At 37.5% G+C, this 26,436-nt stretch overlaps 1 protein-coding gene, 1 long non-coding RNA gene and 1 other non-coding gene across 3 annotated transcripts; 1 reads left to right on the top strand and 2 right to left on the bottom strand.

Moving 5' to 3' along the window:
• Nucleotides 1–566: 566 nt before the first annotated feature.
• LOC101880288 (angiogenic factor with G patch and FHA domains 1) lies at nucleotides 567–22,707 on the top strand (the record flags this gene model as incomplete). Its single annotated transcript, XM_034074286.1, is given in 15 exon segments — nucleotides 567–725; nucleotides 1,180–1,368; nucleotides 12,463–12,571; nucleotides 12,574–12,816; nucleotides 14,421–14,483; nucleotides 14,486–14,531; nucleotides 15,792–15,843; nucleotides 17,562–17,663; nucleotides 17,994–18,159; nucleotides 18,999–19,052; nucleotides 19,055–19,080; nucleotides 20,227–20,354; nucleotides 21,246–21,330; nucleotides 21,332–21,346; nucleotides 22,370–22,707. Coding segments are annotated over 15 exon segments (1,638 nt in total), but the record flags the coding sequence as incomplete, so codon positions are not given.
• Nucleotides 22,708–23,848: 1,141 nt separating this feature from the next.
• LOC117438932 (uncharacterized) lies at nucleotides 23,849–25,877 on the bottom strand. Its single transcript, XR_004551093.1, has 3 exons — nucleotides 25,822–25,877; nucleotides 25,451–25,601; nucleotides 23,849–24,383 (listed from the first exon to the last, which is right to left on the bottom strand). It is a non-coding gene; the product is annotated as an uncharacterized lncRNA (long non-coding RNA).
• On the bottom strand, nucleotides 24,600–24,730 carry LOC117438933 (small nucleolar RNA SNORA47). The gene has a single exon (XR_004551094.1). It is a non-coding gene; the product is annotated as a small nucleolar RNA SNORA47 (small nucleolar RNA).
• Nucleotides 25,878–26,436: the final 559 nt, after the last annotated feature.

The following is a 26,436-nucleotide window of genomic DNA, read 5'->3' as shown; positions in this document are numbered from 1 at the left end:
TAGTTTCTTTCTGTAGTATGTTCCGAGTGTAACATAATCCTAGATTTGTTTAAAAAGAACACAAACAGAAAAAAACTATGTCCTACATAGCCTGGAAGCATGGCATTAAATCAGTAGGGTATGTTCAAGATGGTCATGCTAACTATCTGAAATGTACTTTTTCTTTTCTTCCACTGATATAAGGAGACAACAGAGACAGAAAGGAAGTTGTTGGGGGGGGGGGGGTTATGTGGCTATTTTTTTGTGGTTTTTTTCTTCATTCTGTTATCCAGCAGCTTAGCTGATTTTGTGCCTTAGCATCTAGCAACTGAAATGGAGCAAAGAAGAAATCTTTTTCAGGAATGTACTGAAAGAAACTTGCTGCGTATGTTGCTCATCACGGCTACTTCTGAGTAAAGGTTGGGGAAAAGACACAGTAGGAGTTTATCAGTAAACTACAGTTAGATTTTTGTCTTCTTGTTTAATAACTATTGAAACAGTCCCAAGTCCATCAAACACTAATGTGTTTTATTTAAAATAGGGTATTGTAAAGTGCTCATTTTTGGAAGAAAATATAATTTGTTACTTTCTGGTATCAGGAAGCAGAAGATACTTCATTGCCAGAGGGTTCTTTGGCAGAGAGCTTGAGAGCTGCTGCTGAAGCTGCTGTTTCACAAACCGGATTTATTTATGATGAAAATACAGGACTGTATTATGACCACAGTACTGGATTCTACTATAATTCGGTAAGGATTATTTTCAAAACCCTTGGTGTTTTTCTCTCTTGAAAAAGTTTTAGTAGTAAAAGTTGATGTGAGCAAAGAACTAAGATCGAAACTGACTTTGATTTGAAAAACATGTTACTGAAGGTGAATAGTAATGAAAATTAGTTGTTCAATGATTTCAGTCAGTTTATTTTCACCAAATTGAATCTGGCTTGCCCTTGAGGGTGATATCCCTGTCTTCTTGACCTACGAGCTTTTCATCTTGTGGTCTCTCCGGTCCTGGTGAGGAGGAGGATTGAAGAGCCTGGCTGGACAGGCCACCAGGTAGTCAGCCCTTGTCAAGCCACCACATTTGAATTTTGGTTTGGTTTGTTTTTTTTTTAAACTTAGTATATGGTTCCTTATTAAGTAGGTATCTCTTTGATGAGTGTATTTAATGAAATGATGATAACACTGTTACTTGGTCCTTATAAAGGAAAATCAACTATATTATGATCCAGCAACTGGAATTTATTACTACTGTGATGTGGAAAGTGGCCGATACCAGTTTCATTCACGAGTGGATCTGCAGTCTTATCAGACCTCTGGTACTCAGCACACCAGGGATAAAAAAGGGAAAAAGAAGAGAAAAGAGCCAGAGCGGATTACTGCAAATGACCATAAGGTAACATTAGAACTGACAGAGAGAAATCACAAAACCTAGGGCTTTTTTTCATGATGCAATTTATCATGTGGGGTTTAGTTTTATGCTGAAGATGTATGCTTATTTCTGAAGGATTCAAACATCCTTAAACTGTATACAGCAGGTTGCTAATGTGTGATAAGTGTTCAAATAGTTTTCCATTGAGTGATTAAGGATGGAACTCAAAACTTCAATCCCCTCACTTTTTCAATGTTATTTTATTACGGTACAACTGTATAGATCCCTAAAATTGAATGTCCAGCAACCACACCAGAATGAATTCAGGGATTGTGTGGGCTGGATTTACATCAGAATGTCAGTATTACCTCAGTGTCTTGGTTTGGGGGCTTTGGCTTGTGTTTTTTTTTTTGTTGGTGTTTTTTTGTTCTGGTTGGTTGGTTGGTTTTTTTTTTTAAATTCATATGGTGAATCAAAAACTGACTAAAAGTTTGGAAACACATGCACACACCACCACTTCTTTGTGATTTTATTCCAAAGCTCACGCCATTGACATTTTACTGTATCTCTAACATCATTTAGGATTGAGGAAACATCTGTGAAGTTCAAATTCTTTGCATATTATGTTCTCTTATCGCTGTTTTATTTGTTCAATACATTTTTGTTGTCCACAGTGCATGGATAAGCTGTAGATCTTAATAAATTATCACTGTAAGGGACTGAAGCCTTATTATTCAATGCATAATTCCATTATGTGGGCCTCAGTCAAGCTGATAGGTTGAAATCTGAAGTAATCGTATTAGTGCCCAGGTACTCTTTCTTACATAACAGTTACGTAGCGCCAGTACCAAGTTTGAAAATTTTGTATCAGAACTTGAGATCTTGTGAAAGATTTCAAAATGGAAACTGTTTACATTAAGAACCAGTGAAGGTAGGTTAAATGGATAGTGGTAGTGGATTGACTGCAGATTTTATAAATAAACAGATGCCCTATCCCTGGCGATGTTTAAGGCCAGGTTGAATGGGGCTTGGAGCAACCTGGTCTAGCGGAAGGTGTCCCTCCAGATGACAGGGGGGTTGGAACTAGAGGATCTTTAAGGTCCCTCCCAAACTCAATCATCCTATGATTGTGTGATTATAGCTGATGTGGGAGTTTCTTCTCTGAGAAAACTTCATGTAAACCACTCTGTTCTGAAAGCTTGAGGTGTATGCATAGCAACAGTAATTATAATGATCATTTAGATTTCAGAGAGAGGAGCTAACACAGTTGAAACTAGGAGTTTTACCAGCATCCAGCTTCTGGGCAGGTTGTGTACAACTGCTGGATTAGCATTCTGTCACTCTCAAAAGGCATTGTTAATACAGAACTTTGTTCATCATGCATCAGGAAAGCAGAATCGAAAGCTAGTAGAAATAAGGGTTTAATTGCATTATTGTATAATGCAGTTAATAAATCTCCTAAATTTAGTCTTGTCAACTGTTACATACTTACCAAAATACACAAGTGTATTTATAAATGGTCTGTGGCACGTTTGCTCTGATCTGACAAATAACATTGTCTACTTTTTGGGATCCAGTCAGAGTCTGCTTCTGTCATTTGATTTTTCTAGAAATAGATGCTTGTCTTTAGCTTAATTTATGTTGATACAATACTTTTTATATAGATGGTTTGTTAAACAACTCTTGTGGTGAAGCTTTCACAGTCATAAGGTAGGAAGTAGGCATCCACTTTCTGATGTGTTCTACTGATAGTGAGCAGAATACTTTGATTTATTTTGAATTAATTTGTTTGACCAACAAGATAACAGAAAAAACTTTTAAGTCATATTGATTAGTACACAGATCTTTGTGTCTGTCAACAGTAAGTGAAGGTTAGTGTCATAGTAAGAATCAAGACCTTTTCTACTTTTTTTAAAACAAAAAATGGGAGCGTACAAAATAAAAAAAATTACTCTTTAAATTTCAAAAAGGAAAATAATGTCTGTTGTAAATATCATTTACATAACTGTTAGATTTAGACAAAACAAAGAACCTGTCCTGTTTTACATGCTCAGTTCATTCTTATGTGGTTCTTAATCCTGTAAGAAATTTGTTCCTTAGTTTAAAAAAAAAGTTACATCAGTATAAAGATTAATCTTTTATTCTAACAGATCTTAATTTTTTTCTGTTATAAAACAAAAAAAAATATGATGCACAATCCAGTTCAGAGATGCTTGGTGTTTCTTGGCAATATTACTGTTGTTCAGTTTAGTGAGGTATTGGAAAAGTCACTAATTAGTTCATGCTAGTTACTGCATTATTTACATCCTGAAACAAACCCCAGAATGTCTGGTTTTAAGTAGGACATTGTGTTGAAGAGTTGTCTATTGAAATGTTTTTCTGAAACACTTAGGCACAGCCTTCTCCTTTTTCCTTCCATAATTTCTGGGAAGTATGTTTTACTTGACTTTCTATAGCCAGTACAAGTTGGAGAACAGTTTAATTTATTGCCTGGTCTGTGGACCAGTAATAGTGGTAAATAAAGCAATACCACAGGCTAATTATGGGAATATGTCATACACCCTTGAATTTCATTATGCCTAAATGAAGATGAGGTGGTTTACTAGAATATGCATGTGAAACAAGGAAAGACAGTGAACAGTAGTTCTAGAATCTCAAGTACATAAAACACTCACAAAACTTTTCTTTCTTTTCCAGTTAAAGAGTTAATATAAGCAAGTTTTGATAGATATGCAGTATTACTTAGAAGTAGACAAATAAAAGAAATATGAAAATTTATCAGCTACATGTATATATTATTACAGCAGATATTTCTGTGTGGATGGTACTGATAGCTATATAGTTTTTACAGAAATTGTATGTGAATTTTGAATGATTTATTATGTTTAAACCAAAATTAATACATTTTTTCAATCTAAAAGATGGTAACTGGGCTAATCTGTTAACCCTATTTCTGGTCATAGGAGGATTTTTTAGTTGTGGTTTAGTATGTAGCTATTGTGAAGAATTTAGAGTACTCAGCTATGTTACATATAGTATCTATTTATGAGTAGCAAGTTGGGGTGCTTAGAAATACAGAACTGGCAAGTGTAGTCTCCACCAATATTGCAGCATTCTTGAAAAAGCAACATACATCTGAGGATCTGAAGAATAATGTGTTAAAATATTACTGTATTTTTAACAAGCTGCACTACAAAACAGAAAATACTAGTGAGTGTCTTCTAAAATGAATGTACTTCTAATTGTAAAAAACAAAAAAGCAGAAAGTAACTCCCGGTGATTAGTATCTCCTGAGGAATGTTCCTGATTTATACAAGTATTTCGTGTAAAGAGAGTCTTCTCAGTCACAAACTTCTGTATTACAAATAGTTTTCTTTTGACTTATGAAACTAAGCATGCTGCCCACATGCTTGCTTTTAATAGATGGACGAGGATTTTATTTGCTGGCTTGAAGTATTAAGTAGCCTCTGTGCAGCTCACATAAAAGGATTGGTGGAATACATTGGAACTTTTGGGCATACAGTTCAGTTCTGATACCTCTTTGTAGTGGAATACTGAAAAAAAGTGGGGCAAGAAATACCATGTGATCTGCTGTACAAGAAAAGCCTTTACATAAGCAAATTTGGAAAAGTTTAAAAAAATTAAAAAAAATTAAAAACAACCATGAGGTTGCATAAATGTATCGTGATCCCTGGCCCAATATCAAGATCCAGTGCTGCCTATATAGGCTGGATAATAGACTATGTGTCGTATGTGATCACATAGTTCTGCTTGTTGTACTGGTGACATTAGAAATACGCAGCAAAATTTAGATGCAGAGTCTGCCATATGCCATTTTCTTCCCAGAAACTGTTTTGCAGTTTAGTCTTAAACTACTAGTAAATTGTATTTCAGCATGATGCTCAAAATTAACTTCTGCCATGTTCTGTTCCATTATAGATATGTCCTATCTCCTTCTGTAGGAGAGACAAGGCTTTCGTAGTAGTATTTCCCTTAGAACTCTTCAAGCAGTGATTTTTTTTTTTTTTTTAATTTTTTTTTAATCATGTGTAGTTTACTTTTGCTGATATTCGTCCCATCTTTAGGTACGTCAGTTGACAGAAACCATGGCTAATCTGAAGATTTCTTCTTTTGGATTGCAGCTTCTGGTGAAGGTAGAGTTGAGATAACAGATACATTAGTCTGTGGATGTTTACCTTTAATCTTGATACTTTTATTAAAGGAAAAACTAATATCTAAGATACCTATTTTCCTAAGGGAGCTATGTTTTTGGAAGCTATTGACCAAAATCAGTTTATCTACAAAGTAACTTTGAAATATATTTGAAACACTGTATAGGTAAAACATCTGAAGAAAACTTTGATGACAATTCTAGAATATTTGGCAAGAGACATAGTTAGCATTACTGTGTTAATGTACAGTGTCCTAACTAAACAAACTATGCATTCTTTAAGTAAGGCAAATTTATGTTTCCTGTCTTTTCGGAGCTATCCTCCTGTGTTTAGAAAGGCTTCTTTATGATACAGAAAGAGCTTTGCTCTTTTTCTGGCTTTTAATCAGACTTTTTTTGCATTGGAAATTAAAGTATTGTGTAGGGTGGAAAAAGTAACTGAAGTACTTGTGAAACAGTGCTAGCAAGTAAAGCTTAGTCATCTGAGTGAAAGCTATTTAAAAATGTTTGAAAATGTTTTAGTAAAATACTTTTTTTTAAGATTAATATTTCAAATTGAGAGAGTCAGTGCTAAAGTTCTAATATTCAGCCATTTAGTTTAGAAAGCTGAGTGCTCATGATTCCATTAAATCATCTGCTGAACTAGCAAATGAAGAAGCAACAGACTACACATTTCTGAAAAGTTGTATTTGTACATACTTGTATGTTTTATACAAAAGAAATTGATTTATAAAACAGTAGTTTAAACAGTGCACTTAAAATTAAGCTAGTTATATATGCTAGTTATATATATGCTCACGGTTAAATTCTAATTTGTAGGCATGCTGATGGATTGCATGAACATGCATGTTGATCATAGAACAGTTAGGATTGGAAAGGACCTCAAGATCATCTAGTTCCAACCCCTCTGCCATGGGCAGGGACACCTCACAATAAACCATATCACCCAAGGCTTCATCCAACCTGGTCTTGAACACTGCCAGGGATAGAGCATTCACTACCTCCTGGGCAACCCAGTACCTCACCACCCTAACAGTAAAGAATTTCTTCCTTATATCCAGTCTAAACATCTGCTGTTTAAGTTTCAACCCGTTACCCCTTGTCCTATCACTACAGTCCCTAATGAGTAGTCCCTCCCCAGCATCCCTGTAGGCCCCCTTCAGGCGTAATACAGAAAAATACGAAGTTTCGAAAGATAGAATATCTTGCTCTGTCACAGTAAGGCAAAAAGTATAGCTAAGTGCTTAAAATACTTTAAATTTTTCATTAAAATATTTGTGACTATAATCATTCATGTATGTTTTTAAGATTGTCAGTCTGCATTTCAGAGGGTTGTTGTAATTGGTAGTTTGTGGCCTATTTTTTATAAAGCAAAACCATCAATTCCAGTCACATTAGCATGATTTGTAATTCTTACAAGATCAGTCCTCATGGGATACATAAAAATCCTGATTTCACTTGCACCTTTGACTGTCTTTTTATTTTGCTGAAATGCAAACTAACTCGACCCTGTAGTCAAGAAGTAGTTTATTATGGAGCAGAGTCATCCTACTTCTCAATTTTATTCATGCTTCATGAGAGAAAAATCAGAGATCATGTGGTGATACCCAACAGATAAAAAGTTTCTCAAAGCTGAATCACACAGAGGTCATCTGTATCCAACATGTGACTGTTAGGGTAGGTCTACTGACTATTTAGATATATTAGGCAAAGCAGCACAGAAAGGAATGTGTATGTGCCTAATACAGTGGTGTAGAAAGCATGGTTATAATAAGTGTGTACTTGCATACTTTGTATACTGTATTGTGAGAGTTCTGTATTGGAAATGGAGAAACTGGCTGCTCATGCCCTGGACAGGTATGTTTTTCGTTGGGTAAAAGATGGCTGGATGGCAGAGCCCAAAGGGTGGTGGTAAATGGTGTCACATCTAGTGGTGTCCCTCAAGCCTTGGTGTTAGGGCCAGTATTGTTTATGTCTTCACTGATGATGTGGATGAGGGGATTGAATGAATCCTCAGTAATTATGCAGATGACACCAAGTTGGCTAGGAGTGTTGACCTGCTGAAGGACAGGAAGGCTCTTGCAGAGGGATCTAGAAGGCTGGATATATGGGCTGTGGCAAATGATACGAGATTCAACAAGACAAAGTGCCATGTCCTACACTTGGGTCACAACAGCCCATGCAACGCTCCAGGCTTGGGGAAGAGTGGGAAAGCTGCTCATGGAAAAGGACCTGGGCATGCTGATTGACGGAGCTGAACATGATCCAGCTTGTGCCCAGGTAGCCAAGAAGGCCAATGGCATCCTGGCCAGTATCAGCAATAGTGTGGCCAGCAGGGCTGGGGCAGTGACCATCCCCCTGTGCTGGGCACTGGTGAGGCTGCACCTCAAATCCTGTGTTCAGTTCTGGGTCTCTCACTACAAGGGAGACATTGAGGTGCTGGAACTGGTTCAAAAAGGGCAAAAAAGCTGGTGAAGGGTCTGGAGCACAAGTGTGATGAGAAACAGCTGAAAGAACTGGGATTGTTTAGCTTGGAGAAGAGAAGGCTCAGGGGGGGACCGTATCACTCTACAGCTACCTGAAAGGAGAGAGTGATGTGGGCATCAATCTCTTCTGCCAAGTAACAGGACAAGATGTAATGACCTCAGGCTGAGCCAGTTGAGGTTTAGAATGGATATGAGAAATTTCTTCACTGAAGGGTGCCCAGGTGTTGGAACAGGCTGCCCAAGGAAGTGGTGGAATCACTGTCCCTGGAAGTGTTCAAAAAATGGATAGATGAGGCCCTTAGTAGTTTTGTGATAGATGTGGCAGTTCTAGGGTAAAGGTTGGACTTGGTGATTTTAAAGGTCCTTTCCAATCTAGTTGATTCTATGATTCCTTGAGTTGGGATGAATGATAAAATATCCTGGCAAAGAGAAATAAAGTGCATTGCTAATATTTGGTAGGTCATTCAGGATGGTATTTACTGAATATTCTGTTTACTGCCAGTTGCTTGGTTTTTTAAGCGGTGGCTATGTGGACGCAAGATATTAGGTGCTGTTTGCATAGTTACATGTTACATATGTTCTGTGTAAGTACTTGTAATCATATATAGTGCAAAAGGATTTCTCCAGCACAAGTAAAGACCACCTCAAATGCTTTAAGAATTTTAGCATCCCCACTCAGCATCCCAGCCTTAATCTTCAGACGTCACCAAGATGAGTATTTTAATGCAGACCTGTGAAATCATAGAGTAGTTAGGGTTCTAAAGGATCTTAAGATAATCTAGGTCCAACCATGGCATGCCATGGGCAGGGACACTTCCCACTAAACCAGGTCACCCAAGGCTCTGTCCAGTCTGACCTTGAATACCACCAGGGATGGACCATTCACAACTTCCCTGGGCAACCCATTCCAGTGCCTCACCACCCTCACAGTAAAGAACTTCCTTCTTGTATCACTCTGAACTTCCCCTGTTGAAGTTTTAACCCATTACCCCTTGTGCTATCACTAAAGTTCCTTATGAAGAGTCCATCCCCAGCATCCTTATAGGCCCCCTTCAGATACTGGAAAGCTGCTACGAGGTCTCCATGCAGCCTTCTTTTCTCCAGGCTGAACAGCCCCCAACTTTCTCAGCCTGTCTTCATACAGTAGGTGCTCCAGTCCCCTGATCATCCTCGTGGCCTCCTCTGGACGTGTTCCAACAGTTCCATGTCCTTTTTATGTTGAGGACACCAGAACTGCACACAATACTCCAAGTGAGGTCTCATGAGAGCAGAGTAGAGGGGCAGGATCACCTCCTTCGACCTGCTGGTTACGCTTCTTTTGGTGCAGCCCAGAATACGGTTGACTGTCCTTTCCAACCTTAACTGTTCAATGATTCTATGACTTGTGCAGGTTCAGGTTCTTAAAATGTCTTGAACCAGACCCTCTCTTACAGTGGGTCCAAGGTCTTCATTCTCACAGTCCCTTGCATCTGCCTTCCAGGACTTGGGTGGTGTGGTCAGAACCTTTGCCAGTGAGGACTGCGGCAAAGAATTCATTCAGGACCTCAGGCTTCTCCAAGTCCTGTGTAGCCAGTTCTCCTGAAAGTTTCTGGAGGGGGCCTACATTGTCCTTAGTCTATCTTTTATTTGCAGTATATGTATAGAATCCCTTCCTGTTATCTTTCATATCCCTAGCCAAGTTTAATTCTAACTGGGCCTTAGCTTTCCTAACCTGGTCCCTAGCTTCCTGGACAACATCCCTGTATTCTTGCCAGGCTGCCTGTCCTTGCTTCCACTTTTTATAAGCCTCTTTTTTTCCTTTGAAGTTTCCTCAGTAGCTCCTTATCCATCCAAGGTCTCCTGGCCCTCCTGCTGCACTTCCTTCTAGTTGGGATGCAACACTCTTGAGCTTGTAGCAGGTGATCCTTGAATATTAACCAAGAGTCTTGGGCCCCCTTGCTCTCTAGGGCTATATCCCATGGAATCTTACTCAGCAGGTTCCTGAAGAGCCCAAAGTCTGCTCTCTTGAAGTCCAGGGCAGTGAGCTTACTGCACGCTCTTCTCACTGTCTGAGGATCTTGAACTCAACTATCTTGTGATCACTACAGCCAAGTCTGCCCTGAGGCATCACATTTCCAATGAGCCCCTCCCTGTTGGTGAGCACAAGGTCAAGCACGGCGCCTCTCCTTGTTGGCTCCTTTATTGCTTGCAGAAGGAAGTTGTCTTCCACACAATTGAGGAACCTCCTGGATTGCTTGTGCCGGGCCGTACTGTCCCTCCAACAGATATCAGGGTGGTTGAAGTCCCCCATGAGGACAAGGGCCTGTGAGTGTGACGGTGTTCCTGTCTGTCTATGGAGTGCTTCATCCAAAGTCTTCTTGATCAGGCGGTCATAACATCATAAAATCATAACATGATTAAAATCCATATTCTTTAGGAATGCAATTTTTAAATCCTCAGTTTTGTACAGGGATTTCTAAATGTGAAGATTACATTTTTATCAGTCTTTAACAGAGCTACTTAGTTTGTTTACTTTCCTAACAGTTGATTGTAGCAATAGTGGAAAAAATAAAACAGCTGAGAACTGGTTTAATGGTCATATTGGCAGACTGTATGTGCAGAATGCTTCGTCTGTCTATAAAGTTTTTTTTTAATTCCTGTTTTCAACCTGGAAGAAAGTGTACTCTTTAGTAACCAGGTTTTTGAAACAGCAACTTTTTATTTTGTAATGTAGAATATCTGAAGTGATACCAAAAATTAGTATCACTGGGTTCACTGTGGAGAAAGACCTGAATGTGTGGAGTATTATACTTGGGCATCAGTGCGTCACAGCCATCTCTTGCTCTGCTTCAGCTGTGATTTGAGTAGACCATTTAGTTTCTGCTTTCAGAGTGCATGAGTAAAACTTTGATAGGTCACAGTATTACAGGAAAAAATAGATTTGCAGAGCACGTTGGTGTATTGGATATCAGTCTAATATATATACCAAACATGTAGACAAGGAAAAATACACTGGAAAAAGTCACTCATAAAAGTGAAATCAGATTTGCCAAAAGATTACTTTTGGCAAGATTACTGTATCTTTTATTTAAAATAAACATCCTTTTCCTTCCTTGTCTTGATACTTCAGAGGACTCCAGGAGGACAGCTAGTACATTGTGGAGAAACCCTAACCAAATCAACAGTCTTTCAGTTAAAGCATGAAGTCTTTTAAAATGTGATGGGTTTTCCTGACAATCTGCCATCTTACTGAAAGTATTTCAAAAGTACACTGTAAAGTTGTATCCAACAGCTGGACTGGTGGGCTCAAAGGGATTCTTGTGTTTGTCTTACACCCATGCCAACGAAGAGGTTTTTACAATTCTGAAAATTGAAAGTGCTTTTATTTCCATGATATTAACGTTCACATTAATGCATGTATCTTGAAATATCAAATACTCTATATGAGAACTCACTGAAAAAAGTTAAATTTTTTGTTGTTTTTTTTTAACTGATGTGCTGCAGCGTTTGGTACAGTTCACGGCAACTGAATGCGTTCATTTTGAATTTAAGATGGTAAATAATTAAAAATATGAGAGGTTTTTTTATTTATCTTTTCAAGCCAAACCATTTGTGTTCATTTTTCTTTTCCTTTTTCTTCTTTTTTTTTTTTTTTTTCCTGAGATGAGCATAGATTAATAGGTAAATAGATTGAGAATTAAATTTTCAAGGTAAAAATTACTCTGACAAAATTATTATGACATTTTGACATTTTAGATTTCTCACTTTAAAAAATGTTGATGTTCTTTTTTTCTGCTGATGAAATGCTAGTGGTAAGGATCTTATCTGTCTGTTATTCAGTGGAGAAATTTGTTGCAGTACAAAATGGATACTCAGTAGAACTGTTTTCACATAGCATAAACTAAATTCTCTCCAGTATCTTGTATGAAAGGCTTTTTTTAAAGTTTAAATTCTGAAAGGAGGAAGAACAGGTGATTAGGCAAGCATGGGTGGGCATTCCAGAATATTCTGGACCCACTGTGGGAAAATGTGAGAAGAAGACAAAACCAGGAGGAAGATATGATGAAGATCAGTTAAAGAACTTTTAAACAAGTTGCCACAGTTGAGTGAGAGAGGGACAGAAGTAAGTGTCATAAAGTCAAAATGGAAAAATACTCAAGATGCTGTTGTACCAGTTTGAAAGTGAGGACAAGGATCTTGAGTTTTGTGTGAGAAAAGAGGAGGCAGTAAGTGAAGTTTAGAAGAAGAATGCAGTCTCCCACATAGAAGATGGTCTCTGTCAGTCATGCCTAACAGGACGTGAAAATGTTTCTACTGAAATGCTCTCTTGACTGCATATACAAAGCTTCCTGGAAATCTTAAACTGTTTCTTAATAGTTGTAAAAATAATTCTTCCTAGTGAAGAATTTACTTCCAGGCTGATAGCAGACTTCAGAATAACTCGATCTGTAAAGAATGTAACATTCTGTAACTCCCCTCCAGGATCTGGACACAGAAGAGCAGAAATCATCTAGCATTCTGAATTGCTTTTCCACTGCTGAGCAGCTAAGTTCTACTGAAGAAGAGGAGTCTCCAAGCATAAGAAAGAAGACTAAATGGACACAGAACCACAAAACAGTCTAACAGCCAAAGAATCTATTTCTACAGACAATATAAATTCACATTCTTGCAAAAGTACACCGGATGCGGCAGCACATGCAGATGACAGGAGAACAGGAGACACAGAGAGTGAGCCAGAAGAAGGTGAAATTACAGATTCTGAGTGTGAAGCATACAGCAGTGAGGATGAAGTAACAAGTGAAGAAACTGCTTATTCAGAAGACTCAGAAAATGAAGGTGAATTATTATGGCTTTTATGTATGATATTACAGTATTTTTACAGGACTCCATTAAGAACTAATTACAGGAAAACAGTCTGGATAATTTAAAAAAAATGAATACATAAAAGCACGTGTCTTAAGATACTTTGAATTAAGAAGTTATATATATGTTAGTAGCATTTGTTTCTTTCTTTTTACTTGCACAGAAGTAGTGATGTATTTGTAAAAGCTCTTTAGAGGTATAGCATCCTGTGCTTGTGTAGAAACTCACTGGTGGTATAAGATTTGTTTAGATTAGCATAGGGACAGGAGAAGAGAAAGTCTGTTATGAAATAGAGATTCTAGTACAGAACTCACAGTAATTTCATATATTAACTCCAACAAATATATAATATCTTTGATACTGTACATGAACAGTCATTGTGAGTCCACTGTGGTGAAAAGGATCTGCATGGAGTACTCAGTACTAGTTGAAATCCCAGTTTGTATTCCAGTGGCAACTTGCAAGAAATGGGTATAGAGAGGAAATCTGTATGCAGTTCTGTATCAGAGATGTTCTAGAATTGAACTGTCTTTTGGGAAAAAAAAAAACAAAACAAAACAACAAACCACCAAAGAAACAAAAAAAAACCCAAACAAACCAAACCCCCAAACCCTGTGAAAACTGTAATGCAGCCAATTGTAACTATGTCTATGCAAAGGATACAGGTAAGCAAATGCACAGAGTTAAAACACAACCTCTAGAAGTCTGTACTGCAGCCTTTGCCCTGCTCCACAGTTAAATAGTCAGTTCGTCTCTTCTGTTCTCATTACTTTACTTACTTAGCTACTTATATTCTAAGTGATTAATGCCATTCAAAATGTGCTTGCTCTCATCAGGCTTACAGACTTACTGCCCGTGCTGTTTTCTAATAAATTCTGCAATAATGCTGGAGTAATAAAAACTGGAGACAGTTTCTCACCTCTTTGTACCTTGTGAACTGGTGTCTTCCCATCTATCCATATCTGTTTCTAACTGACATCACTGGAGACAGTTTTTGCAAATGTACTTCCCAAGAACAGAATTATAGAACCATTGGAATATAATTACTTAACTGGTGCAAAAAAGCATAGGTATCTGTAGGCTCATCTATTATTTTTTACTTCTTATATTGGTACATAGTTCTATAAGAGTAAAAGCTAGTAAAATAAGTTTGACATTTGAGTTATCAAATACAGAGTTCTGTATGCATTTGGTTTGAGATGTGGTGAACAAATAGGGGCTGCCTTTTCTCAAACTAAAATTGTATTCTGTTATCACTAATGACCCATAAATTTACAGTATGAAATTTTTATTAATGTATTTATATTCTATTATTTTCACTAAATGGTTGTGCACATGTAAATGACGAGAATTAGGTGAACCTTTTTAATACTTCAGTATGCAGTTAGAAAGCCTTTGAAGCAGTAGTCTCATCAAAGTTTTCTCAGATGTGGTTATACATTTATTTTTCTGAAATTTGCATAGGATTCAGCCAGATCATGGCTGCATGTTTATCAGTTATTTGAAAGCTATGGGCTATAGGATAAAACTGTAATTTGTTGGTAGTAACAGTATTGGGTTTTTTTATATAATTACAGATGAAGAAAAGATCTGGCCTCCTTGTATCAGAGTGATTGTAATAAGATCACCAGTTCTGCAGACTGATCACTTTATATTATCACAGCTGTGAAGCCTGCTACAATTGGAAGGTAAAATTGAGTAGAATTTGCTATATACATATATATATATATAACACATATATATATATATATATATATATATATATATATATATATATATATATCTGAAATTGTACCTCACTTTGAAAGCTGTGGAAGCCAGTCAGGATTGCTTGTCCCTACTCTTTGTGCTTGTCTCCTAGCATGCAGAAGTTGTGAGGTACTCTGGAGTTAGGTTAGCCCACATTTCGGTCATGTCACTTAACGTCACGACGGCTGTGATAATAGCATACACAGTTAATTTTAGCTCAGCAGTCAGTGATTGTTAATGATGACTTGATCCTGTGTCTGAGCCCTAATGGCAGCGTAACCTGCAAGTCATTCTTTGAAAACAGTTGTTTTCTAGAAAGTAAGTAACGTTTTTTCAGAACCACTGATAACTTTCAGAAATGGAAGAACACACTTTAGAAATTCAGGCTCATGAGGAAACATATTCTGGAGTTCCTCAACACGTTTAAAATTCCAGTAGGGTTGGTTCATCATTTTTAAATACTAAAATGGCTGGTATGTATTTTTTAAGTTCTACTATTAAAAAAAACAAAATTTGTTCATTGTGGGTGATGAATTTAGGGATGAATCAATGCTTTTTTCCACATTTATTGAAAACCCCACTTCTCCTTTTCAACTGCTCTTATCTAATGCTGAAGTGTTTTTGATTCGTTCTTACATCTTGAGTGTTCTAGGTACATTTTTTGTGAAGATTAACAAATGATAATTCTTGTATTTTGCATGTAAGTCCTTTGCTAGCTGCGTTGCTTCTTCATCCCTGGTATAAGGAACTAATACACAAATTCTTGCTCCTACTGCAGTATCTTTGATTTAAAAAAAAAATTATATCAGCTACTCTCTCATTGCTTGTATTGCTTAACATTTCCAAGAAGTCAACTTCAGCATTGAGTATTGAATACCAACTGAAAAGCGTAAAAGATGCAGAGTTCAGACTATTATTTACAGACATTGTATGAGTATAAACGTTCAGATAGAAATAACAAATTTATAGATAAAAAATTAACGGTACAGCTTGATCATATGTTTATTGTCTACTGTGTATAGTTTATGGATGGAAGAAGGGACCTGAAGCAAGTACTCACATGGCCTATAGAGCAACACAGTGGTTTATATCTGTAAAGCTCCCCAGTAGCTCAGAAGGAAAGCATAGTATTTAAAGTTCTAGTGAAATGCACATATTTCTAATTTGTTGTGATTTTATATATCAACTTGCCTTTTCAGAGAAAAAAGTGTTGGACACACACTTGAGATTCCTGAAGTTGGAGTCAGTAAGGTAACTTGTTTCTCTCTTCTGAATGATAGATCGTCATATGAATGAAGCTTTGTATTTTATGTTTTTAAATTCTTCAAAACCTTACATTCATTTTCTTAAGAATGAGATATTTGAAGTTAGAAAAAGAAAAACATACAGTATTTTCCTAAATGGGAATTTAACATGAACAGCAGTGCGATTTCAAAGTCTAGAAAAGGTAAATTTGATTTTTTTTTTTTTAATTGGACTTTTACTAGTCCACAGTGTAATTAATGCACAGTAAAAAAAATAAAAATTCTTTGAATCTTGCATTTATTAGTTGTTGAACTGGAAGAAACCTTACTGTTCTGTAAATTACTAATGGTATGTAGAATATTGATGTACCTAGTTAGAACTTTCTCATAAAGTAATCAAATGCTTGCAGTTTAGGTAGACTAACAGGTTTAACTTTGTTTCTTAAAGGCAACTGTATAAATATATAAGTGATGTACAGGGAGTTTGAAGATTTAACATCATTTCTTTCAGTAACAGGTCTTAATGGAAAACTTTTTGTCTGGCTAAGAAGGATTAAAAATAAATTAATGGCTCTTGCAGACCAAAATACAGCACTCTTAATAAAAGAAAATCTAGATTGACAAACACATGTCATCCAAACAAAAAAAAAAAAACCAAAACTGTCTGCAAATGCAATATCTGAGATACACTTTACTGTTTCACTATGTCTAGTTCTGATTAATCAACCATGCATCATATTTCATACTGATAATTTCCAGAACAAATCTTTTCCTGCTATTAATGACTTCTTTTCAGGCATGTATTTGAAATTAGATGCATGAAGAAGCCAAGTCTTTTTATTTATCTGTGATGCAACCATTTTAGTACGTGCCTGTTTATATGAGAAGTTACTTCACTTTGCAGATAAAGACTCAAAGGCAGGAAAATAAATTACAGATCTGTAGGACCAAAAAGTTGACTACTAGTTTGTGTACCTTGTTATTCATAGTTAATAGCTGTGTACCACTTTGTCATTTCCTTGAGTGTAAAGTGAGATTAAAAAAAAAAACACTGCACCCTGTAGATGTAGCATCTTCAGAAGAAGTTTGGGTTCATCCTAATCAATAAAACAGAGCTAGGAATTAAATTATTTATTGAATGAGCTAGTCATTCTTCACTGTTATGGGAGTATTCCTGTTGTAAATGCTAGCCATTCTACAAAATGCTACTTTGATTTCTTTATTTTTTTTATTACTGAATGTAGAAACTCCATTATTGCTCAAAGATAAGAAGAGATTTGGCTTTAAATGAACATTTTCTTCCCAGATTGATTATTTTTTTCTCAACTGTAACAAAAGGGAACTTTGCTTGTCAAATTTGAAGCAGTCACAGGATTTTTTTAGACTTCTGTTTTTTACTGAGACCCTTAGAAGGCTGCAAGAAATGGATGTTGTATTTTGCTCAGTGGCCATTTTTGGAGGTAGAGCATTGAGTTTGGAGTTGTGTTTTCTCTGTTCAGTGTCTATATAAAATTGCAACAACAAAACAAAAAAAAATAGGTTGTTAGTCTCAGTATCAGCAAGGATATAAAAGAAACAGCAAATGATGGTTAATCATTGTGTCCTGGGTCATGAGCACCAAAGCCACTCATTTAAAATGTATTCTGAAATCTTACTTTAAAATAGCATATACATTGTTAAGTATTTCCTTAATAAGAACACTTCGCTTAGCCTTCTATTTATCAGTTCCATGCAGAAGTGTATTTTGACCACGATTTGCAAAATTATGTTCTTGTGGATCAAGGCAGTCAGAATGGAACAGTTGTTAATGGAAATCAGATTCTTCAGGTGAGTACCTGTTGCTTATAATGCTACATTGAAGAAAACTTATGGCAAATCACTAAAAACATCATTGTATATTATTTCAGACATTTATCTTTTCATTGTTTCCCTTCTCATTTTAGGCTATTTACAATATTTTTGTTTTTCTTTTATATTAGGTTGCAACTGTTGCAGTTGCTAGTGTGAAATACCCACTGCAGTGAATACTTATCTGTATTTGTCAGACTAAGATGAATTAATTATGAAAAGTATTCATGAAATAGAATACCTTTGGAATAGAAGTACCCTTCATTAGTAACTAATTAGCCTGGCTTTCAAAACTTTCTTTTGCTGTAGCCTAAAACAAAATGTGATCCCTACATCTTGGAACATGGAGATGAAGTGAAGATTGGTGAACCTGTGCTTTCTTTTCACATACATCATGGCAGTGATACTTGTGATGGATGTGAACCAGGACAAGTCAGAGCACATCTTCGTCTTGACAGGAAAAAGGAATCTTCTGGTTAGTAATGTTATTGAGGATATGTTTGTTGGTTTAGGTTTTCTTTTTCATTTTTGGCTCTTTATTTTTATGGCTATTTATTTTATAAGCATAATAATTACTTCAGCTTTCTTACAGATTTTTTCTTACCTGGGAACAATGCTACAATACATGTGTCAAGGTTTAAGTCCAGCCAGTAACTCAGAACCATGTAGTCGCTCTCCCACTCCCCTCCTTCCTCCCCCCGGCTCCCGGAGGGATGGGGAGGAGAATCGAATGAATGTAACTCCCACAGGTTTAGATAAGAACAGTCCAGTAACTCTGGTATAACACAAATCACTGTTGCTACCACCAATAATAATAATGATAAGGGAAATAACAAGGGAAGAGAATACAACTGCTCACTACCTGCCGATCGATACCCAGTCCAACCCGAACAGTGATCTAGTCCTTTTGGGTAACTGCTCCCAGTTTATATAGTGGGCGTGACATGCTGTGCTATGGAATACCTCTTCGGTTAGTTTGGGTCAGGTGTCTTGTCTCTGCTTCCTCCAGCTTCACCTACTCCCTGGCAGGGCATGAGACTCAGAAAGTCCGTGGTCAGACTAAACATTACTAAGCAGCAACTAAAAACACTGGTGTTATCAGCACTGTTCCCCAGACTGGAAAGTCAAAACCACAACACTGCACCAGCTACTGAGAAGGAGAAAAATGACCGCTACTGCTGAACCCAAGCCAACATAATGATGTATTTTTTTTCTTGGTCTGTAATATTAGAATAAAAATTCTCACAGTTGTCTTAAGTTCAAAATATTGTTACATAATTAATTAGAAAATCAATCCTGTGTTCTTCCTTTTAGTTTGCCCAGCACTTAGCAAAGAAGAGAGAGAGATAGTCAGAAGAAAAGCATTAAAAAAATACGTGAAAAATATGGTTTACAGGTGAGTTTACAATAGAAGTTGATTAAGGGTTTGATGTCTGCATCTATTTTGTGATTCCTATATTAAGCCATAGAATTAATTGAATAAGGAGAACTTTAAAATTCATTCAAACTTCAGCCTGGTAATGATGGCAATAACATCACACACATACCATACAAATATGACTGTAGGGTAAGAAACCACAATGATAACTAGGGCTTTTTTGTTATAAGATGGACCTAGTAGTTTAACTCAGATTTGTCTTTTGTACACTAAATATTAATTATTTACAAACCATTACAGAAAAAATTATAGTAACAGGTGATGAAAGTTCTGTTAAAAGTTTAGGAAAAGAAGATTCATTCCATTATGTGCAATACTCTGCATCCTTTTGAGATTAAGGTTTTTATTTTTTTAAAAGTAATTTCAACTTTTATTTCTGCAAATAAGTTTTTACTAAATTGCAGTGCTATTTTGTATTTGGAAAGGAAAAAAATAATGAGCAACTGAAAATGGAAGGAAGAGGGAAATTTTTTAAGTTTTTATTTTAAGTCTGCTTTGCTATAGAAGAAAGCCAACATGAATGTACAGGCAATATAGTATGTAAGTATTCTAGTTACTTCTGTTCTGAAGATTATTTTTATGAGGTTACATCTAGCACTTGTCCTAAGTATTTGTGTAGAAAGCAGAATGACATCATTTCTCTCAAAATTCTTGAGGTACCAAATAATACCAGTATAACATATATGCACATGCTTAGTTCTGTCACCTATTCTGAAGAAATAACTGTAGAGGAGCAGGCAAATGCTTAAACAGAAAGCATGTCTGTATAGTTTTCTGATTAATATGGCGAGATTGGTTCTTCAGAACAAGTGAAGATTCAGGAGAACCTGTTAATTTATTACAGCCTCTGTGAAATTAATGAATTTGGCAAAATTAAACTTATTATGTGATGATGGCAATAACATCACACACAAAACCTTACAAAGTATGGCTGTAAGGTAAGAAACCACTAAATGAGAACTATGGGGTTTTGTTATAAAATGTTAGAATTAATGAAATAGACTGAAAATGCCTTACTTTTGGCGGAAGCATTGGAGTTATCAAAAAATAAAAAATGTAAAGTCCACTTTATTTCTCCTGATGGTATTTAACCTGCTGATAAAGAACACAGAGTATGAAGACAATAAAGCAGTGAAGAATCCAAAGTACAAAGACAGAGCGGGAAAACGCAGAGAGACCATTGGAAGTGAAGGAACCTTCCAGAGAGATGATAGTCCAGCGTCTGTTCATATGTAAGTTTGCTGGGGGGATAGGGAGACTGATTTGAATGGAAGCGAGGCATCCTCTGTGTCTTCAGTGAATCTAAAAAAATTATGATAAAGAGGTACTAAGTTGTTACTAGGATATAGTTTGTTAAGTATTCATTACCTACATATAATGTGTTAAGAGATCTAGAAAATAGTAAACTATTCTCACTTAGTAGTAATAAATGCTCTTTCTCACCTTCCATACAGAAATCAGTTTTGGCCGTTAAGAACGGTTAGATCACTTCCTTACCAACTAAAAACAGAACTCCTCACCTGCACTACTGACACCTTCAATATTACCTATTTTTCAAGTGCCTCAGCTTCTGTTTTTTCTCATCCAGTCCCACTAATGGTACACATGCAGATTTTTCACCTGCAGTTTCTTTCGCTGTCAATACCCAGCCTATCTTAGGACACAACAGCACTTGCTTTAGTCTTCCTCTTTGATCATTCCTTTGTTTCTGTAGTTGTGGGGTTTTCTAAAAAAACACATGAACTTGTAGGTTAGTAAAAGGAAGTATGAGACAATGAAATGTGTGTTAGGATGATTTGGTGGTGAGGCAGGAATACTGTCTTTTACCTAGTGCAATTGGTTCCCACCCAGAAGTTCAATCACAGAAATAAATTAAGTAGTTCAGAAGGGACTGTTATGTTGATATTGATCAGGGGCTCTTGAAATAACTTTGGTAATATTAATGAAAGAACTTGCAAATGTAGCACTAGTGTATCCTGCATAACTCTTTGTGGAAGTAGGAAAAGTATCATAGTTGAGTCCTGATTTCTAGAGCCTGCACATTTCTCTCCTTCAGTATTTGGGTAGAGAGCATACTCTTCATATTAACTCTTGTTTATCAGTTATCTTAAACTTTCTGAAAGTGAAATCAGCAACAGCAATAAAGGACATAAAATGCTGGAGAAGATGGGATGGAAGAAGGGGGAAGGCCTGGGCAAGGATGGTGGTTGGTATCAAGGATCCGGTAGGTCTGTCTGTTTTTTCCTTGAAGCAAAAAGGGATAGAAATGTATTTGCAGTGGAAAATGTGCACTTGTAAGCTACTATTAACTTAAAACATTTTAAATTCTGGTTAGGAAGGAATAATCTCAGTAGGCCTAATCTCAAGTCACTTGATTAATAAAGTATTTTGAAATTTTTCAGTGATTTTGTTCCTTAACTAGAAAATGCCAGTAATATCCATGCTTGGTACGAAACAGGGGAGTACAGGCAGCTTCTAGCAATTAAAAAATCTTATAACTGAATATAAAGTTGGGAGGAAGATTGAAATAATTTTAGGTGATAAGAATTCAAGATGGACTTGGTGGAATTCTTCAGTTTCTCTGAGGCTGATGTGGCACAAAATCAAGCTAGATGAATGAACCATGAGGAAGAAACAATTGGCTAAAGTCACTGTAGCCATCAAGTTCTGGGCCTCTGTGGCAGCCCCATTTTGTTCACCAGGGATGTGCTTTTGGCAGTAGGGCTGCTCAGAGCAACACTGTACCTTTTGTTGTTGGACTACACAGCACAGGGATTATACACTGTTGACTTAGTGAGGAATACTTCACAGTTAGTGGCAGGTTACATCATTCAGCATTCCAGCTCATAGTTCCCAGAACTGGTGATTTGACACATCTTTTTAATAGTACTTTAGATGTCTGCATATGATCTAGGTATGTTCTTCGCTATGAGAGTTTTGCCAGTGAGGCACTGGCACAGGGTGCCCAGAGAAGCTGTGGATGCCACATCCTCAGCAGTGTTCAGGGCCAGGTCTGATGGGGCTTTGAGCAACCTGGTCTAGTGGAAGGTGTCCCTGCTTGTGGGAGGGGGCTCCAAGTAGATGAGCTTTAAGGTCCCTTCCAAACAAAACTGTTCTATGATTCTATGTTATTAGAGGCTTAAAGAAAAGCACTTGGGGATGGGGGTTGGAATTAGTGTTGCAAAACATGATGTAAAAGTATTTAGAATACCTAACTTGCAGTTACCATATTTAATGTATTTGACAGATCCACCTTCAGTTACATAAGACGCATGCAGGTTTGGGTACCAGTAGACCAGCTTCAGCTGAAGATGTTCAGATCATCCAGAGCAAGAATAAAAAGAACTGGGATAAAGCAAGAGAAAGGTTTGCTGAAAACTTCCAAGAACCAAAATCACAAAAAGATACACCTAAGATTGTACCTTGGGTTAGAGGGACTTTAGAGTAAAGTCCCACAGCAGGGTAATTCCTGTGTGTAAATAGCTGGGAGAGAATTTATTTTTACTCTTTGTTTCTTTTGCTAAAGCAGAAGTTTGGCATATGTAAAATACAGTTGTGGATAAAAATATACAAGACTAACTCTTATTAATTGGTTTTCTGTCGTTTTTCATGCTTTTATAAAAACACATTTTTAAGAAAAAATGGAGTTTAGGGGCATATTCAAATGAAGTACTTGGAACTGATTATCATAAGAGCAGGATGTTACCTCAGTTGTGTTTAACACAAGTCTTCATGGAAAGTCAATACATCTGTGAATTAAAATATTATATACCTTTAACATTTGAACAGTGGTTTAAAAATAAATAAAAAAACAAGAAAAAATCCCTCAGGCCCCTACTAACAGAGTATCATATTGCCCTTTTCCTTTTCCTCTTATTTTGTGCTTATTCACAATTGCCATGAAATGCTCAGCAAAAGAGGTAAACCACCCTTAAATTCATACAGTTTAGTACTAGTTACATGTCTCAGTTAAAGAGGGGAAACAACATTGTTTTTTTAAACAATTTATCAATACTGTTAAAAAATAAATACTCCAGAAATAAATTAACAGGTAGCATTAGTGAAGAAAATACTGTTCAAGAGACTGTTTGTAGCCAAATTTTCTTTCTATGAAGAACTTCCTTGAGATTTGTTTATGTAAATTTCATGCCTTTAAAACAGAAGGTATGTTTGGAATACAGCAATATTCTGTGGGAGTGTGTATTATTTATTAGCTTCTTGTTCTGATACATCCATGCTGGCAATGGAGTTTATGCCAGAAAAATAAACCAACAGATATTTGATGGGGAAAGATTGCCAAACTGAAGCTAAGATCTTGGTATTTATTGAATGTTCCTTATCACAATAAATCACTGTCAATTTAAGCACTGTGCTTCTTGCTAGGAGTGCTCTTCTAAAATGAGAAAACTTAATCCCAATTTAGTCAAGTTAAAGTTTTGGTATTTGTGCAAATACTGGAAACTTGCTAGTCTCAGCATCGTATTGGAACATACACGCAACTGTAAGGCACTGTTGAATAAAACCAGGACAAGTTGCTGTTTATCTCGATGTATGTTTAGATACATACAGTATAAAGCAAATATCTGATACATTATTTAAATCATTAAAGCATACACATTAACAACCTGAAGCATGCTTTTTAGCAGTACACAGCTGAAGATAGTTATAAGCACTGGATGCCTGCAGCCATATTACTTTATCAGTTCACTGCTTGCATTTGTACACAGTTGGTTGTTTTTTTTTTTTAGTAACAGGTATGGAATTTTTGGCTTACTTTGCTGTTGCATTCCTTTATATTGACAGCTTCATGTTTTCAGAAGTTATCTATTTATTTCTAGCTGAAAAAAAGCTTTTTGCCCCATCCACCACTTTGACTTCTGTAGTCTTCAGAGCAGATCAAAGAACAAATTTTGGTTTCAAGGGAGAGCAGTACATCCTGAACATACATTAGTAGGAACCTTAGCTTGCCCTCTCCCCAGTTATTCAAACAACAGTTCTAAGAAAAGTCCATCATTGTTTTATTGTTGCCCTGCAAAGAAGAAACTCGAAAGGATGTAACTGAATTTACATTTCATAAAGCTTTTGAAATAAAACATCATTTGCCTTCTGTGAGAGGCATGGTCTTGTGCAGTCAAGCACTGATGGCTTTCAGTACTGTGGCTTCCTCACAGTACCACTTCAAGTACAGTGCCGCTTCAAGGGCTGATCCTTAGTCTCAGTTTACCATTGGTGTGACATATCCCATTACCTCTTAAAGCTGCCTAGGAAAGTGGAAAAAGGGGTGCAATTAATACACACAGCATTGTTAACAAGTTAATATACTGTCTGACTAATCCTCACCAAGCAACTGCATACCTTTACTGAGTAGGAAGACTTCACTTGAGCTAAATAGAGCTTTTTATCCCCTGCCTTAGTGACCTCTTAATGTTTTAATTAAGTTAGGTGAAAACTACCAATGGTGTGCAAGTTCATATGTGCAAATGCAGTACTGCCTTCCCTCATGTCAGGAGGGGAACATGAGTTGCCATTGCCACTATTATAATGTTGGAGGCTATAACCAGTAAAGTACAGTGTGAAGTCTAAACTGTCTTACCTTCTCAGTCCTCCAGCCATCCTGTTGTCTTTTACAACTCACCAATACTCAGTATTGATCACTTAAGACAAAGTTGCTTTTCTATACATCCAAAGTTGTTTTTAGTAACTGATTGTGTGTATATAAATACTGCTAGTGAATATATATAATCTCAAAGCTGTTTAAAAATAACATTATATTTGTCAGTTTACATAAACAATTTATCTTCTGTAGTCCCACTAGTGAATTTTTGCAAAGCACTGACATTTCTGACATTTAAACTAACTAAAAAGAGTAAGTACGTTCATATCTTAAGTGCTTACTAACCCAGCTGGCACGTAAAAACAGGGAGCGCATTCATCACTGTGTGAAAACCACTGGACTAAACACCTCGTGGCTCTGAACCATTGTATATATATGAATATTTTTACAAACATACAACAGATGGAGTTTCTGCTCTAGCAAGAACACACCCTTTCCTGCTGCAAATGGCTGCATGAAGCGTACCCGACAGGGCCTTTCTGCCAGTACGTAACAAGCTCGTAACAGCCAGAAGAGATGTCAAAAATGGCATCTGGATATGATTAAGATAAATATAAATGTACTTACCAGGGGCTTTGTTCTATATGGAGTTATATAGTGCTGCATATCTTTGTGACCACTAAATGTGGCATTTTTATGTCACCCAGTTGCTGCCTTCTACATGTTTCACCTGCATCTTAGTTTAATCTGGCAATGCACTACTGATGAACATACCTGCATACCAGTTTCCGTGGCCCAGTCAGCACTTGGTGCAGTGCAGCAGGGCACCATCCGCTCTCACTCATTTGTGCCGAAGGGTCTCGGTGCTACTGCAGTGCTACTATAAACAGGGCACACGCCGCCTCGCCTGCTGCTTCTCAGTCTCCTTGGGTAACACACAGAAAAACCCGAGGGTTACGGCCTGGCCCGGCGCTACCCTTCCAGCGCGCACCCGCGGATCTAGGCCGGGCAAAGGTTTCGGGTCACCGGCAGCGCCTCCCACCGCTTCCCCCGCCCCGAGCCAGCCGCCCTCCTCAGCAACCGACTGGGAGTCGGGAAGCCGGGCGGCCCTGGCGCCGGCCTTTCCCTCCACGGCCTGCGTTTACCTCCTCTCCGGAACAGCCGCCATCTTGTCTCTCCTCGCCTCGATCCGTTCTATCCCCGCCCTGCAGCAGCGGCGGCGGCGGCAGGGGCACCGTGCGGGGGGGCCGAGGGAGGAGCGCAGGTTGCCCATGGCGCCGGCTTGCGGGGCAGTGTGGTCTGAGCCCGCGTCGTTTCAGGTTAGAATTGTCCCCTTGTCCCGCTGCTGCCAACTCCTGTCGTCCTGCCCCCCCGGCAGAGAGCTGCGGCGCTGCTCCCCCGAGCTGGCCTCTGTGTGGGGACCCTGCAGCCCCGGAGGAGAAGGAGGAGGACGGAAACCATCACAGGACAATGTGACCACAGCCAAAAACAAGAACATGCGGTCCATACATACTAGTTTTCAAATATGTTACTTTTTTTTTTTAATATTTTAGGGTCAGCAGTGATCCTAAGAACGATGAGTGGAGTCTCAGGAGTGAGCCTGAGAAGGAAAGGGCAGGAGGAGCCAGGGCAGCGGGAGCCTCAGGACAGTTTCTGGGTCAGCAGAGCAACCTCATTCAACAAAGAGCCGACTTCATCCCGTTCCCTGACCTTAAGCTGTAAATGCCTTGCAGGCCCCATTCCTCAGCCTCCCTGTGCTC

This window comes from Melopsittacus undulatus, unplaced genomic scaffold, assembly GCF_012275295.1.
Source record: "Melopsittacus undulatus isolate bMelUnd1 unplaced genomic scaffold, bMelUnd1.mat.Z mat_scaffold_799_arrow_ctg1, whole genome shotgun sequence".
NCBI lineage: Eukaryota > Metazoa > Chordata > Aves > Psittaciformes > Psittaculidae > Melopsittacus > Melopsittacus undulatus.
This window is presented reverse-complemented; position numbering and strand designations above follow the sequence as displayed.